At 36.4% G+C, this 15,693-nt stretch overlaps 2 protein-coding genes across 3 annotated transcripts in view; one reads left to right on the plus strand and one right to left on the minus strand.

Annotated features, from left to right (window-relative positions):
• The window catches only part of LOC107673270 (iron-responsive element-binding protein 2-like), a 14,270-nt gene extending 5,195 nt beyond the window's left edge, over positions 1-9,075 (minus strand). The window contains exons 1-13 of the mRNA XM_016466795.1: positions 8,994-9,075; positions 6,398-6,493; positions 6,066-6,231; positions 4,476-4,613; positions 4,008-4,247; positions 3,847-3,916; positions 2,937-3,120; positions 2,711-2,850; positions 2,442-2,613; positions 2,255-2,355; positions 925-1,041; positions 658-817; positions 435-570 (exon numbers count right to left, since the gene is read on the minus strand). Of these exons, the coding sequence (XP_016322281.1) occupies positions 435-570; positions 658-817; positions 925-1,041; positions 2,255-2,355; positions 2,442-2,613; positions 2,711-2,850; positions 2,937-3,120; positions 3,847-3,916; positions 4,008-4,247; positions 4,476-4,613; positions 6,066-6,231; positions 6,398-6,493; positions 8,994-9,018 (1,745 nt within the window). The 5' untranslated portion in view covers positions 9,019-9,075. The remainder of the gene's footprint in view (positions 1-434; positions 571-657; positions 818-924; positions 1,042-2,254; positions 2,356-2,441; positions 2,614-2,710; positions 2,851-2,936; positions 3,121-3,846; positions 3,917-4,007; positions 4,248-4,475; positions 4,614-6,065; positions 6,232-6,397; positions 6,494-8,993) is intronic.
• Positions 9,076-10,524: 1,449 nt separating this feature from the next.
• LOC107673271 (solute carrier family 25 member 44-like) overlaps positions 10,525-15,693 on the plus strand; it is an 8,276-nt gene continuing 3,107 nt past the window's right edge. The window contains exons 1-3 of one of the 2 annotated variants that reach the window (XM_016466797.1): positions 10,525-10,740; positions 12,330-13,028; positions 15,105-15,227. In XM_016466797.1, coding sequence (XP_016322283.1) covers positions 12,392-13,028; positions 15,105-15,227 — 760 coding nt within the window. In that variant the 5' untranslated portion in view covers positions 10,525-10,740; positions 12,330-12,391. Of the gene's footprint in view, positions 10,741-12,329; positions 13,029-15,099; positions 15,228-15,693 lie in introns of both variants that reach the window. The other variant, XM_016466796.1, reaches the window with a different exon arrangement.

Consider the following 15,693-nt stretch of genomic DNA (forward strand, 5'->3'; position numbering starts at 1 on the left):
TATATATAGAGTTATATACTAATGTTATATAATAATAACAAAGTATTATATTTATTAGAGAAAATTAACACAAAAATACAAATAAAAAAACTATTAAAAAAGCAGATTAAATAATAAAATGTATTTAATGTTTAGAAAGAAAATATATTTAAAAATACAAAATAACAACAATAATTACTGGTGATGTTCAAAAGATACATTTTACCATTACATACAGCTTATAAATTTATAAATGTTATATCACTTTAGTAGAGTTGTGGTTTTAATTATAGCTTTTGCTAACAATAACCTTGCTATGTGTGTGTGAGTGAGTATGTGTGTGTGTGAGTGAGTGAGTATGTGTGTGTGAGTGTGTGAGTATGTGTATGTGTGTGTGTGTGTGTGTGAGTGAGAGTGTGTGTGTGTGTGTGAGTGAGTATACACGGTGCGTGTACCCGAGTTTCCTGAGGTAGGGTAGGACTCCACTGGTGTTCAGGTAATGTGTGACGGTTCCACTGCCAGGCACCAGATTGGTCCTGATGTACGGTTTTACCGTCAGACCAGCCTCGACGGCTTTCTTCGCTAGCAGACCTGAACAAAACACAGACATACACGTGAGATGCACTAAACACTGTGCAAACAGCTCATATCAGATCTAGAGGCGTGTTGACGTCTGACCAGCGGCCAGCATGACGGATGGGTTGCAGTTGTTGGTGCAGCTGATGACAGCAGCGATGACGACAGATCCGTGCGCCAGGTTGTACTCGGCCCCCTTGTGCAGGAAGGGGACCTGAGTTGCCTGCTTCTCTTTGGATATGTGGAAGCCCTTAAAACCTACCTACACATACATGGATGGCACAAACAACATACACTGGTATTAGTGATGTCAAAGGTACTTTGCTACCAATATTTTTTTCAATTTAATATGTTAATATGTGCATTCACCTTCTCATTCAGGCAATTGATAAAGTCTTCCTTCATGCATGTCACAGCGACTCTGTCCTGCGGCCGTTTGGGTCCACTGACATGAGGCACAATTGAGCTCAGGTTCATCTCGATGACCTACGACGCCAACCGCATCACATGACTTAACTCAACTTGGACATTTTATAGGGGGCAAACCCTGAATTTTTATTGCTTTTTCAGTTACTCATTTCTCATGTGAAGGTTAGGCCCGCCACAATATCATAACTGACCGCCACAAATAGATTTTCCAAAAGGCTTTGACTTCGTTGAATAAACGAGCACTGCACGTTTCAAAATCAAAACCCGGTGCGAGTGTTTTTATATCACTACTTCTGAAGCAAACCAACTGTCTTCAGAAAATTTTGGATGTCATTTTCATTTCATCTGGCATCTAATGTGTGATAAGGCAGCGTTTGTGAGCGGAGCGTTTGTGTACAGTGGTTACCGGGGAAACCTCTATATCTCCTGCTCTACAAGCGCCTCCTGCTGGCAGAGAATGAATTTGCATATATATTCCGCCACAAATAGAGTGCAGGTTCTGGGGGAAACACTGCATATTATTCAATATTTTAATTTGAATGTCGGATTGAAATGAACGCTGTTATTAGAGTAGTTAATCATTAGCATAAGCGAGGCTAATGCTAATATAATGAGCATATGAATGAAGTTTCTTTATGAACTATTTAATGCTCATAACTTTTATTAGGGTAAAAAAAAACAGGAGGACATGATGATATTTACTATTTTTACACACCAGAGGATTCAAAAAAAATTGTGAATCTAAATTATGCGGGTTAGATATATATTTGCATATACCACCACAAATAGAGTGCAAGTCTGTGGGAAACACTGCACTACCATTCAAAAGTTTGGGGCTAGTGACAATAAAGAAATTAATATGCCTTTTTGAACAAAGAATTCTGAACATTTTTTTATCATGGTTTCCACAAACAATTTAAAGCAGCACAACAATTTTCAACACTGATAATAATAAGAATTTTTCTTGAGCTGCAAATCAGCATATTAAAATGATTTCTGAAGGATCATGTGACAATGAGAACTGGAATAAATAATATTTTAAAATATATTGAAAAACAATTTTAAAACAATTGTAATAATATTTTAAAATATTGCTCTTTTTACTGTATTTTTGATCCAATAACTGCAACCTTGATGAGCATAAGAGACTTTCCATTACAATAAATCCCCAATTTCTTAAACAGTTGTGAATAAAGACATATAAAAGGTACAGTAGCAAAAACAGCCTGTTTAATTCTCAAAACGTTCATTAAAAACTAAGTTAACCAACCTCTGAATACTGTGGCTCATCTGATTGGTCGCCGTAGCTTCTGAAGAGTTTGATAGCCTTCAGATAGTCTTCTAAAACCACAAGCTTCTCCTCACTGCAAACTGATAAGAAATTTTTTTTTGCGTCAAGTTACATCCTTACAAACACTTGAAGCTTTATAATCTAAAGTACACAGGATGGTCCGTACTGGTGTTTTTAAAGTGCTGAAGGGTGACGTCATCCACAGGAAAGAAGCTCACAGTGGCGTTGTACTCCGGGCACATGTTAGCAATGGTGGTCCGATCGGGAGTCGAGAGCTGCTGTACACCCGGCCCAAAGAACTCCACAAACTTCCCGCCAATTCCTGCCTGACGCAGATGCTGAGACACAAAGATCAGATCAGTGCATGAAACGTCATTTCTCGAGATTCGCAAACTCACTGATGATGTTATTAAGGAAACAAGGACCTCGCTGTACCTTAGTAATGCCCAGTACGATATCAATGGATGTAGCAAGAGGATTGATGGTCCCCACGAGTTTACAGCCGACGACCTGTGGCAGAGTCAAAGACACTGGCTGACCTAACATGACCGCCTCTGATTCAATGCCTCCAACTCCTGAAAGAGAGCACGAGAGAGACAATGTGAGATAAACAAGACAGGATAGTGCACAAATATAACACAATAACTAACATCATGCTTACCCCAGCCTAGGATCCCAAGGCCGTTGATCATGGTGGTGTGGGAGTCCGTTCCTACCACACTGTCAGGATAAATAAACCCCTCCCCTTCCTGTACCACCTGACACAGGTACTCTAGATTCACCTGATGCACTGCGTTGATGTCTGGCGGAACTACGTTGATGTTTTTAAAGGCTTTTGAACACCACTGGAGACAAAATAGTGAAAAACAAGCATTAAAGTACCATTTAAAAGTTTGTTTGTAAGATTTTTTTTTTTTTATTGTAAAATATTATTATCCATTTAAAATAGCCATTTTCTATTTGAATATATTTTAAAATGTAATTGATTTCTGTGATGTAAAGCTGAATTTTCAGCATCATTACTTCAGTCTTCAGTGTCACATGATCCTTCAGAAATCATTCTAATATGCTGATATTGCTGCCCAAGAAACATTTTTTATTATCAAGGTGGAAACCAGTTGTGCTGCTTAATATTTTTGTGGCAACTGTTACATTTATTTTCAGGCTTCTTTGATGAATGGAAAGTAAAAAAAAAAACAGTATTTATTTAAAATAGAAATCTTTTGTAACAATACACATAAGAATAAAAGTATTATTTCTTTCAGAAAATAAATTACTGACCCTCGGTTGTGAATTATCACTTCTGTAATAGATGGTGCTGGCTTTATTGCGCATGACTGTAAATGTTACTTTAAAGAATAACCAATATTTTTTTCATCATTAAAAATGATATCCACCTCTAAAACACTTTTCTGCTAATGTAACCAAGTAGGCAGGAAATAATATTAATAAATACTTTAGTTCCTGATAAATCTTCGATTAACTCACTTTTCATAACTTCAATGTGATATAAATTGCATTTTATGTTGTTTTCGTGTAAATATAAATCACAGAAAGCTCTGAAAACTCACCTTAAAGAACTGCAGCCTCTCTTTGTTTCTGATTAGCTCCATCTCTTGGTTTCTGATCATCGTTTCAGGCCTGTGTGGGTCAGACAGACATCAGGGCATCAGAGAATGCAGACAGATTCATGTGAGAGCGTGAGTTAATGTGTGTGTGAGGTGAGGCGTACTCTGACACGGGCTGCAGGTGGAAGGGGCACAGGAGGGGTGTGTTCTCTATCTGTACTGCTGCGCTTCTGCCACTGGGAGCGTCGGAGCAGGAGGATTTACTGCAGCTGCCCTGATGACCCGGTCGCTGACCTGCACAGTGACCGCTGCTGCTGCTCCCTCGTGGAGATGGTCGGCCAGCAGGAGATCTGACAGCGGCACCGTGACTCTCATCCGTGGGGGTTGGAGGGCTCTGGATGGCACTGAGAAATGAGGCAAATGCTTGTAACAACATGTTGCATCGTGCCTGGTTAAGCTCATAAAAAGGGACTGCTTTTACAAAAACAGTAGCACAATACATTATAGCCCTAATTACTGTGTACATTAGGAGTTCTAGCCGTAATCATTGTTTATGTTAATGTTGTAATTATCGGGTTTTAAAACATAAATACTGCCTTAATCCGTCCTTTAGCCTTTGCGTTCACTCTCACCATTTGCTGTAGTCGATCTGCAGAGAATGATCTACGATGAGGTCTGTGGGGCATCTGGGGTTCACCAGGTTCGGATCGACCCCCTGTTTCGCTAAAGCATCTCTCATGGCTGCCAGATCCACCATAGCAGGAATTCCCCTGTGAACACAATGGAGCTATCAGGATATATCCAACCTTGTGAACAGACCCAGTTAGTGTGCGATTGAAGATAGGGCTGTTCATCTAAATAAAACACTGTGATATGATTTATTGCGATCTAAGCCATATTCCCATACTTGACAAGAAACAACAAATGCTTATTAACAAAATAAAAGCTTTAAAGGCTCCCTCCATCAAAATAGAAGTTTGTTCGTTTGAAAATGAAGATGTTATCCTTTGAAAATGAAGAAATGAAGACAGCCATAAATATTAGTATTGTCATTTTAAATTTAATACAAATAAAATGATTATTATTATTATTATATGATTTCTCTTAAATACTTGATTTTTTATTTTACAGTGAAACATTACAATAGTAATATTTTTAATTTGTTTTCATTTATACATTTTTATTTAGTAATATTAATAGTAACTAACCATATTTGATATATAATAGCAAAAGTTTGCCATACAAACAAGCACAGCAAACCTGGAATTTTTTAAATCACATTTTAGGGTGTACTCACGCTAGGCACGGTTGCCTTGAACCCGAGCGCGATTATCCCCCCTCCCCACTCCCCCGCTGGCCTGCACTCACATTGCACTTTAGGTTCCGGGCCTGAGCACGCTTTATGCTGCCTTTAGTGCTATCGGAATTATCGTAAATACGAGTTTTCTAATCATGTCATGGCATAAATGACATGAACGGCCTCTGAAGTCGTATTTACTACTCGGAGATTATTTTGATACTCCAATTTCCGAGTTAGGTGGGCCATAAACTTTAAACATGTTAGGGGACAACGATTGCTGCTGTTAATGCTACTCTTTATTATTTTTTTTAAACAACAACTACATCACTTTGTCTTGTCGTTAAAGTGGTGCCTATTTATATATAGGCATTTGAAGCATATTGTGTACATAAACAGTGAAATAAGCATGTATTTGCCCAAAATTCCAGAATCGTATCAAGCTGACTATCTAGCGCGGTGAATGTTTATGGCTATCAACCAATGGAATATTACATTTGTATTCTTTCTGACAACAAATCACTTGAATGCAACGAGCTCGTAATCACGACTTCATAAGTAGGAAATATGAAGTTTTCGATAGCACGTGAAGGGAGTAGAGAAGCGCTCTCGCTCAGCACAATGGAGTGCATCGTTTTGTTAACTTTGTGGTTTATTATTATTTTGAGTCTTTGAGTCTCCGGCGCAGTTAGCGCTCACACCACATGCGTGCCGCACCCGAGCCCACCTCTTCCAACCGAGCCAGGGACGGCTAAACGAACCGCGCCACTAGTCAAATGAACCGAGCTTTGGGGGTCAAACGCGCTCAGGCACTGTTCAAAACGCCTAGTGTGAGTACACCCTTAAATAGCAATCACAGTTTTTATCAGGGAAAAAATTCTATGTTTTTTTCCCCCAAATCATGCAGGCTGAGTCGATTACTCACGTAAAATCCTGTAGCAGAACCCTGGCGGGCGAGAACGCAACCTCGGCCTGGTTCTGCTGCGTCTGCCAATCCAAAATACTGGAGACATCGTCCGTCTTTATGTACAACCCGTCACACTTCCGGATGGCAGACTCCAGGAGAACCCGCATACAGAATGGCAGTTTCTCTACAAGAGAAAGAGCCTGTTATTATTTTTGCAAGACTTTATTTTACATCTCTTTATTTTTACATCTGAAATCCATTGAGTGTAATTACACTTTTTTTTTTTTAAACAAGTGATGTCACTTGCATCTGTGCATGATTAAATTCCATTAAAGCATTGAGGAACTCACCGTATCTGACATCACTCAGCTTCTGTAGGTTGAAATATCGCCGCTCTTCATATTGTTCGCTCCGCAAAGTGTCGATCAAATGGCAGAATGGATGTTCTGTACAGAATAAAAGACCTTATTGAGAATTTTTGAGCTGATAAATGAATGTCATTTGTGTAACTGTGACAGGAAAAGAATGGCTTGTGTGTTTGAAACTCATTAATCTGATCTGGGTTTGGGTTTGGCTGTGACTGAGTAATGTGCACCTGCAATGACCAAACAATCAAAACTGGCCCAAATTACAGCAGTCCAACACCTGCAAGGCTCATATAACTCAAAGAGAGAGTATCTTCTCTTAAACGCCTCTTGTTCGCAGGCCTTCACCTCTTCCCTCCTAAAGCCCCCTTTAGAAGGCACAAGCGTACAGCTGTGGGACTTGTGTTGGAAGTGAGTACTGAGAGCTTAGTTACAAGCCCAATTCACAGCCGTTTAGGTCAGATACACAAGCATTAAATAACATGTGAACATTTCATTTAGGAATGCACCAAAAATTTAGCAACAAGAGAAAGAGATAATGAAAATGATATGCTTGAGGTTCAAAGCCAGACACTGTCATTTATAGAAGCATATTATGATCAAAATTCAAACACAATTGCAAATTTAGCATTTGCATTTCCTAGCTGTACCTAGAAGCAAAAACCCCTTTGGTACTGAGGACAATGATAAACCATTTTCACGTTTTCTCATGGGAGAAGGTAGAGAAGCTTCTGTAACTAAAGAACCGGACTATTTTCTATTCAAAACTAGAAAAAAATAGGCATTTTGTCCATTGTTGTGTGTTGCCAAGGAGTCTACTGTTAAAATACACTACTATTATTATTTAAATTCTATTATTATCTCTCTCGCTATCTATCTATATGCACTTTTATTAAAATAAATACTTTTAATTAGCAAAGGACACGTTAAATTGAGCGAAAGTGACAGTAAAGACATTTATGATGTTTCAATTTAGATTTCAAACAAACAAATAAACAGTTTACTCAAACAGTTGTAGCCTTGGTGGACATGAGACTTCTTTCAAAAACAGAAAAAACTAACTTCTGAACAAACTTTATAAGTAGCCTATATAATAATTAATAAATGTATATTTTTAAAGTTGTTGGAAATAGATGTTATTTTAATAATGTCAACATGCATATAATAATTACTCATTCATTTGGTTGGCTCTCATGACATTGCATTCAAAGAAGATCGAATCAGTTTGATCAAATAGTCTTTCACAGACTAAAAACCCTAATACACACACAACAGAAACAGGCTGTGTTAAAGTAACACTAGCACTGCTGCAGTCTAGATCTGCATGCTGTCTCAAGAAATTCTAACACAAAAAAAGACAAGAATGTAAACTATCCATGCAGAAGGTTTGACAGTTCACTGAAAAAAGAAAGATCAAAATCCTCATTACTGGGCATGATATAAACACACTAGTGCTGCTGCACAGCAGTGTATGGCTTGCAGTATATTGTGACAGTGTGACTGCATGTGTGGTGGATAACCATGCACAGACACACGCTTATCACTCACAGCCTGCGTCTGTTGCCTGCGTTAGATTAGGTTAGATGAGTTCAGATTAAACAGAAACTGCAGCAAAGAACACAAACCTGCATTGCCACCAACGAACACACAAATCCCTGATCTATATTTATTACAGGAAGATAAAGACACTGGGTGGGAAAAGTAAATAACACTCTTGCTAACAGACAATCAGATTACAGTAGGATCAGTCCACTGACATATACACAGCTAATTATAATTATACACTTTTTACTTCTAAAAGCAGCATTTAGGGGACATTTGGTTCATACAATGTATACAGGTCACTTAATTTTCAAGTTCATTTTAAGACACTAGCCTTTTGGGGCCATGTATGAACGTTTTACAGTAGTTAGAACAACCTCATATTAAGATAAAGTGGTTTTGTTATATAATGTATTATTTGTTGTATAATAAAGAAGAAATAATTAATAAATAAATACAGAGAAAGGCTATGCTTTGCTCTTACCATAATATTGTGATAATAAACGACAGGAATACTACGTCAAATCAAATATATACACATAAAAGAATGTTGATTATCATATTCACATACTATAGTATTTACATAGTACAGCAAAGTAAGAACACAACGGAAAATCATGGTACATGTCCAGAAAGCATGGCAGTACCGTATGTGTTATTGTAAACAATGCCTAATAATCGAGCATTGTACATAATAGGCTGTCTCAATGCTTAATGAGCTGCCTGCCTAGACAATATTTTTGGCATCCTATACGCATAAAACCGTTGCTGTCAAGGTGGGCATTTCACTAGGTTTCGATACACAACAGTTTGTGATCGCGTGAGCTGCATGTTAGCACGCGATCTGGATGTCAGTCGCTCTCTCGCTGCTAGCCGCACTGCTAACGACAAAACCGCCTCTTTCTTCCTTCTAAAAGTGCTTATTTAAGGGCTGTTTTAACACACAATTGTGACTTCGCATATAACCGGTTATATACACCTCTATCAGAGCGTAAATGAGATGAATGTTGTTATTTTTGTCAGTAAAAACAGCCCTTACCGTATTGAGGCGAATCGAGCGCCATGATGACTCCTAATATTAACACGACTCCACTCGCTCGAGCCACGACAGCTAGCCAATCAGCAAACAGTACCTCCCTGGAGGACTGTCCAATCAGAGTACAGGATCTCGCACAGCGTCGTCCAATCAACAAATAGTATCTCCTACACAGTGTTGGGGGCATAGACTGGGGGTAGCGCATTACAAGTAACGCGAGTTACGTAATCAGATTACTTTTTTCAAGTAACTAGTAAAGTAGCGCATTACTTTTTAATTTACAAGAGAATATTTGAGTTACTTTTTTATAATAAGTAACGCAAGTTACTTTTTTTTTTTCAATTTATTGATTGACAGCTCTCCTGTCCCCATGTTGAGAGAAATCAGATGTTACTGTAGTTCTAAACACAATTTTTCATCACTTTGGTTTATCAACAAATCTTAATATAATGGATATCAAAGTGGATAGAGAGATTATCTATTTTTTTAAATGATCCTATCTATATTAATAATGTTAAATACTTTATATCGACAGTATTTACTAGTGTAAATGTCTGAAGACATCAAATGTATTTTTATTTATAATTTTTAAGTGTGTGTGTGTGCGCGCGCGCGTGTGTAAACATTAATATTCATACATTACTATAAATACAAACCATTTAGTCTATTTCGTTTCAGAAATTATTTCAAGCAATATTTTTTCAAACGTTTGGTGTTTTGTATGTGTGATTTTTATCTAAATAAGAAAGTAGCGATTTTTCTTCTTTTGTGTTGTTTTATTAACACCTTTTTATTTTTTAAATGTATCTTACTTTTTTGTTGAACCATTTTATTTTTAATTGATTTTATTTTATTGTTAAAACAATGTAAACTCGTTCATATTGTTAACTGCAACAAAATTGCACCATTTTTCTTGTTTATGTTTATATGCATATAAAAATGAAAAATAAGTTCACAGAAATGCCTGTCTACATGTACATTTCATAAATTATTTTAAGCAATAATGCTGCAACACTTTTTACTTGTAAAGTGTATCTTATTGTGTGTATATATATATATATATATATATTAGTTATATAAATATATAATGAATATATAATATAATATTTTACATAACATTATATAATGGTGTTATATTACATTTAAAGTAATATTATATATATATATTAGTTATATAAATATATAATAAATATATAATATAATATTTTACATAACATTATATAATGGTGTTATATTACATTTAAAGTAATATTAGATAATATTGTTAAAGTTTATATATAATATTTATCTATGTTGTATTTATTACATATAAAACGTACAATACAAAATTACAAAATAATAATAATAAATGTGCCGGATCGTAATTAAATCATGTAAACTTATGCATGTTGTTCATTGTAATAATAAAAAAACATTTCTATTGATTTTGTTCATGTATAGATAAATAAATAAATAAATAACAACTTGTATGGCACACATCACCGCCCAATCATCAAACAGCTCCTCCTGTGTGACTGACCGATCAACAGGCAGCAGCGGTCAGTGACGCTAGAGCATGCGCCGGAAGTGTGGAGGAGGACTCGGGCTCGACTCGATCGGCATGACTTTCTATCAGGAGCTGCAGGCTGCGAATCGATCAGAAAAAATGCGGTTTATAGAGGAATAATAGCGGGTTTCTCTCATGACAGGACCGCACAGCTCCGCTTGAGGCCGCTGGACGGAGAAACAGCAAACATGGCGAGCTAACCGGGTGAGTTAGCGTGTGTCTGAGAGGTCAAATGAAGTGTCCTGTACATCTGCTGGGTGAGGGGAGGGACACAACAGAAGCTGCTGTTTGCTTCAGGGGGTGTCTGGCGGTATATTGTCTTGTGTAATGCGCATGTGCAGTAGATACCATACAGCTTCACCATGAAAAGGTCACAATGACTGATAAACATTCAGCTCTGTGTCAGAGCCAAATAACTAATGGAGGACAGAAGAAAGAGTGTCTGTTACATCTGTCACTGGCTATTTATAGTCATGCATGTCAAATATGAAAAGAGCTGCATCAAGGTAGTGTGGTCCCTCAAAATTCAGTAACAGCAATTTCTACTCTAATGCAATTCTTCCATTGACTAAATCCCAGTTGTTATAAACATAGTTTTAAACAGGTTTTGTCAGCAGGTTAATTCTAAATATGATGTTATAATTATATTATATTATAATTATAAATAATTATATTATATAATATATAATATAATAATAATTGTCTCCTCTTTAAAGTTTACTTTGGCACAACAGAGGTATAATTTAAAAATAAATATTTATTAAAAACTTTAGTTTTAATTCTGACAGGTATAATCCTGAGGAATGCGTGGTATTCTAGTAATTTATATTTCAAGAAGTATAATTCTGTGCAAAGTATGGCATTTTAGTGATTTAGAAATTAATATAAAAATTAAGATTTTAGAAACATTCTGATTTACGTGTTGTTATTGGTAACAAATATGCAATGCTTCATATAAGCACTACATTCATTTTGTGAATAAAACTGTGTTTTATTTTTTAAATGGTTGGTGGTATTTAATTTATAATCTAATGCAATTTTGCCAAGCCCTATTATTCTGGTTAATTCATTCCAAATGTGATGCTATAAATATGATTTTGAATGTTTACTTTGGAACAATAAAGATATAATTTAAAAACAAACATTTATTACAATTATTTTTACTATTATTATTATTTTGACAGGTATAATCCTGGAGAATGTGTGGCATTTTTAGAATTAGAGATTTACATTACATTTAGATTTACATTATAAAATGTAATTATTTTTATTTAGTATATTTTTATGATGGATGTTGCTTTATTTTACTTTTTATTAACACTTTTTTTTTTTACTTTTTTTATTTTTATTTTGTTTTGTGCTCAGACTGCTCACAGTAAACTTGTTCATCTTCACTGTAACAGAAATCAATACATTTATATTACTAAATAATATAATTATTAAAAATGAATATATTTTCATCCCATTAAAGTTGACTGTTTAATGTTTAAGATTGAAAATCTTGGTCATGGACAAGTGTTAAGCAATACAATCTATACATAAACTGCATTTGAAAGGTTCATTCATATAGCAAACCTTCATTTAACAAAAATAAATAAAATAAAGATTGTAATAAAAATGTGCATATTTCATAGATTTCAGATGTTCAATATCTGCTTTTGTGTTTACACGTGTCAAGAAATTATCTCTGCAGAGCATATGATTATGGCATAACCCTGCAGTCACATGTCCTTTGAACGCTGTACCTTCAGATCTGCAGTTTTATTTGAACTGTTGTGATTTTGTCATTTCAGGTCGAGCGGGAGCGGAGCGAGTGTGTGTGCACGTGATTTTGTGTGTGAGGTCATCGGCCACAATGATGCAACAGAAGCGCAACATTCAGATCATCGAGTGGGAGGATCTGGACAAGAGGAAGTTCTACTCTCTGGGCGTCTTCATGACCATGACCACACGCGCCGCCGTCTACCCGTTCACCCTGATCCGCACCAGACTGCAGGTCCAGAAGGGGAAGTCGCTCTATAACGGCACCTTCGACGCCTTCTGGAAGATTCTGAAGGCTGAGGGGACGCGTGGCCTTTACCGAGGGTTCATGGTCAACACGTTCACGCTGATCTCAGGTCAGGCCTACATCACTACCTACGAGCTGGTGAGGAAACACGTGTCCTGTTACTCGTCCAGTAACACGGTCAAGTCTCTGGTGGCGGGCGGCGTGGCCTCACTGGTGGCCCAAAGCATCACGGTGCCCATCGACGTGGTGTCCCAGCAGCTGATGGTGCAGGGTCAGGGGTGTCAGCTCACACGCTTCAAACTCAAGTCCAAGATGGTGATGGCCACGTCCAAGCACAAAGTGACGTTTGGCCAGACCAGAGACATTGTGGTGCAGATTTTTCACGCGGATGGATTTCGGGGCTTTTATCGTGGATATGTGGCGTCGCTCCTCACCTACATACCCAACAGTGCCGTCTGGTGGCCGTTTTATCACTTTTATGCAGGTAAAGAAAATATGTGACCCTGGAGCACAAAACCAGTCACAAGGGTCAATTTGTTTGAAATTGCTGAATAAATAAGCTTTCCATTGATATATGGTTTGTTAGGATAGGACAATATTTGGCCGAGATACAACTATTTGAAAATCTGGAATCTGAGGGTGCAAAAAAATCTAAATATTGAGAAAATCGCCGTTAATGTTGTCCGAATTAAGACTTTAGCAATGCATATTACTAATCAAAAATTAAATTTTGATATATTTACGGTAGGCAATTCTACAAAATGTCTTCATGGAACATGATCTTTATTTATTATCCTAATGATTTTTGGCATAAAAGAAATATCGATAATTTTGACCCATACAATGTATTGTTGGATATTGTTACAAATATACCCATGCTGCTTATGACTGGTTTTGTGCTCCAGAGTCACATATATAGTGATGGAGAAAAAATTGGATCCCAACACCAAAACTGATATTAAAGCATTAATTTAGCTGAAAACCTAATTGAAAAGAAAGTGTAATTAATAATCAATGAATTAATACAATTAATTTAAGAATCAGCACTTAAATAAGAGTTGTCTTTAAAAACATATAAAAAATAACCATTATAAACATTTAAAAAATAACCAGCCATGATAAGAACACATTTTTAATACTAAAAAGAACGAACAACATGAACAAGTTGATGTTAAATTTTTATACGAACTTTTTAATGATACAATTATCCAGTTCATTGTTGAAATATAAACATTTAAACATCTGTCATAAAAACATTCATAACAGATTTATTCAAACTCTGAAAACGGGTTAAGTAAAATATATCCTGAATTTGTAATATTCAGTCGGCTATTGTTTAATGTTTAATATTGAAAATCAGTATCTTTGAAAGGTAATAAAATATATATTATATAATAAAATCTATTTACTATTCAAACATACATTAAATAATGACGACTGCAAGTTAGGTAAAATATATATTAAAAATTTAATATCCAGTATGTATTATAATGCATATATTTAGGACGATGCTCATCTCCAGATGACTTTTTTTCTAGCTGACTGTCGAGTTTATGGACATTGAATGGCTTTCCTGAGGTAAATGTACCGTTACGTTGTTTACAAGCTATTGACGTCTTTAAGCGGTAAAAAAAACACTTTAAAAACACTGATTGATATATTTTTCATATTTCAGTAAATTAAACTCTTTCTTTCAATATAATCTCTGATGTTCATTCATGTTTATTTTTCATACTTTAATGATCAAAAAGAGGAAGCGATGGCGGATTCACGTTCCGTGGGTCTGTGACGCCACATTAAAGTGTGGCAAAACGCCATTTGTTGTTTGAATTTTATGATAAGATTGACAGAATTTGAAAACTCAGTTTCATATTGACACTAGTAACAAAGCACAAACAAGACAGTCAAAACGCGCCTGTGGAGAAGCGCTAATTAAACCATGGTATCGACCAGTGATTTCGGTTCTCCAATATATTTTCGGTTGCCGAAGTTTTGGTGAACTGAAATGTTACTTGATAAACGCTCTTACTTTGTAACATAAATCCCGTGGGCTCATGTGTTTCCACAGTTTTTACCTCAGAGCAGTCGCTCTATTGAACACCCCACCTTCCACATGGACCTAGAGACCTCAATCACTTCCCCACATACTTCCTTGAGTCACCTTACTGTGCTGTATTTCATTGTGTAAAATCTCATTTATCATGGGCAAGATGTCAACTACACTACCTCAGCACTTCCTGCTTAATTGCAATAATGTTAATGTAAAATAAAATAAATCATGTTTATTTTTTGCACACGTTTACATTTATGCACATCTGTTGTCTTATGTTATGTGTCCTCTGTGTACTGTGTTGTATAGCATATTGTGTATATTGTATATTGCATTGTGTATAGTGTATTGGATTGTATAGTGTATTATGTATATTTAATGGTAGTCTTTAGTGTATAATATGTGTGTGCAGATTATGTGTGTGCAGAAGGCACCTCCACCAGAGTTTCACTGTACATGTACAGTGACAATAAAGTTCTCTCTCTCTCTCTCTCTCTCTTTGCAGAGCAGCTCTCCAGACTGGCTCCAGTGGACTGTCCGCACCTCCTCCTGCAGGCCGTGGCGGGACCGATGGCTGCAGCTACAGCCTCCACCCTCACCAACCCCATGGACGTGGTCCGAGCCCGAGTACAGGTACAAACTCACCCATAACCTGCTGTAATTCATATTGTTATTTGTGACCCTGGACCTGGAGCACAAAACCAGTCATAAGTTGGCAGCACAGGTATATTTGTAGCAATAGCCAAAAATACATTGCATGGGTCAAAATTATAGATTTTTCTTTAATGCCAAAAATCATTAGGATATTAAGTAAAGATCATGTTCCATGAAGATATTTAGTAAATGTCCTAACGTAAATATATCAAAACTTAATTTTTGATTGGTAATATGCATCGCTAAGGACTTCATTTGGACTTTAAAGGCAATTTTCTCAATATTTAGATTTTTTTGCACCCTCAGATTCCAGATTTTCACATAGTTGTATCTCAGCCAAACCATAAATCAATGGAAAGCTTATTCATTCAGCTTTCAGATGATGTATACATCTCAATTTTGAAAAATTGACACTTAAGACTGGTTTTGTGGTCCAGGGTCACAT

Source organism: Sinocyclocheilus anshuiensis, unplaced genomic scaffold (genome assembly GCF_001515605.1).
Source record: "Sinocyclocheilus anshuiensis isolate Anshui unplaced genomic scaffold, SAMN03320099.WGS_v1.1 scaffold68, whole genome shotgun sequence".
NCBI lineage: Eukaryota > Metazoa > Chordata > Actinopteri > Cypriniformes > Cyprinidae > Sinocyclocheilus > Sinocyclocheilus anshuiensis.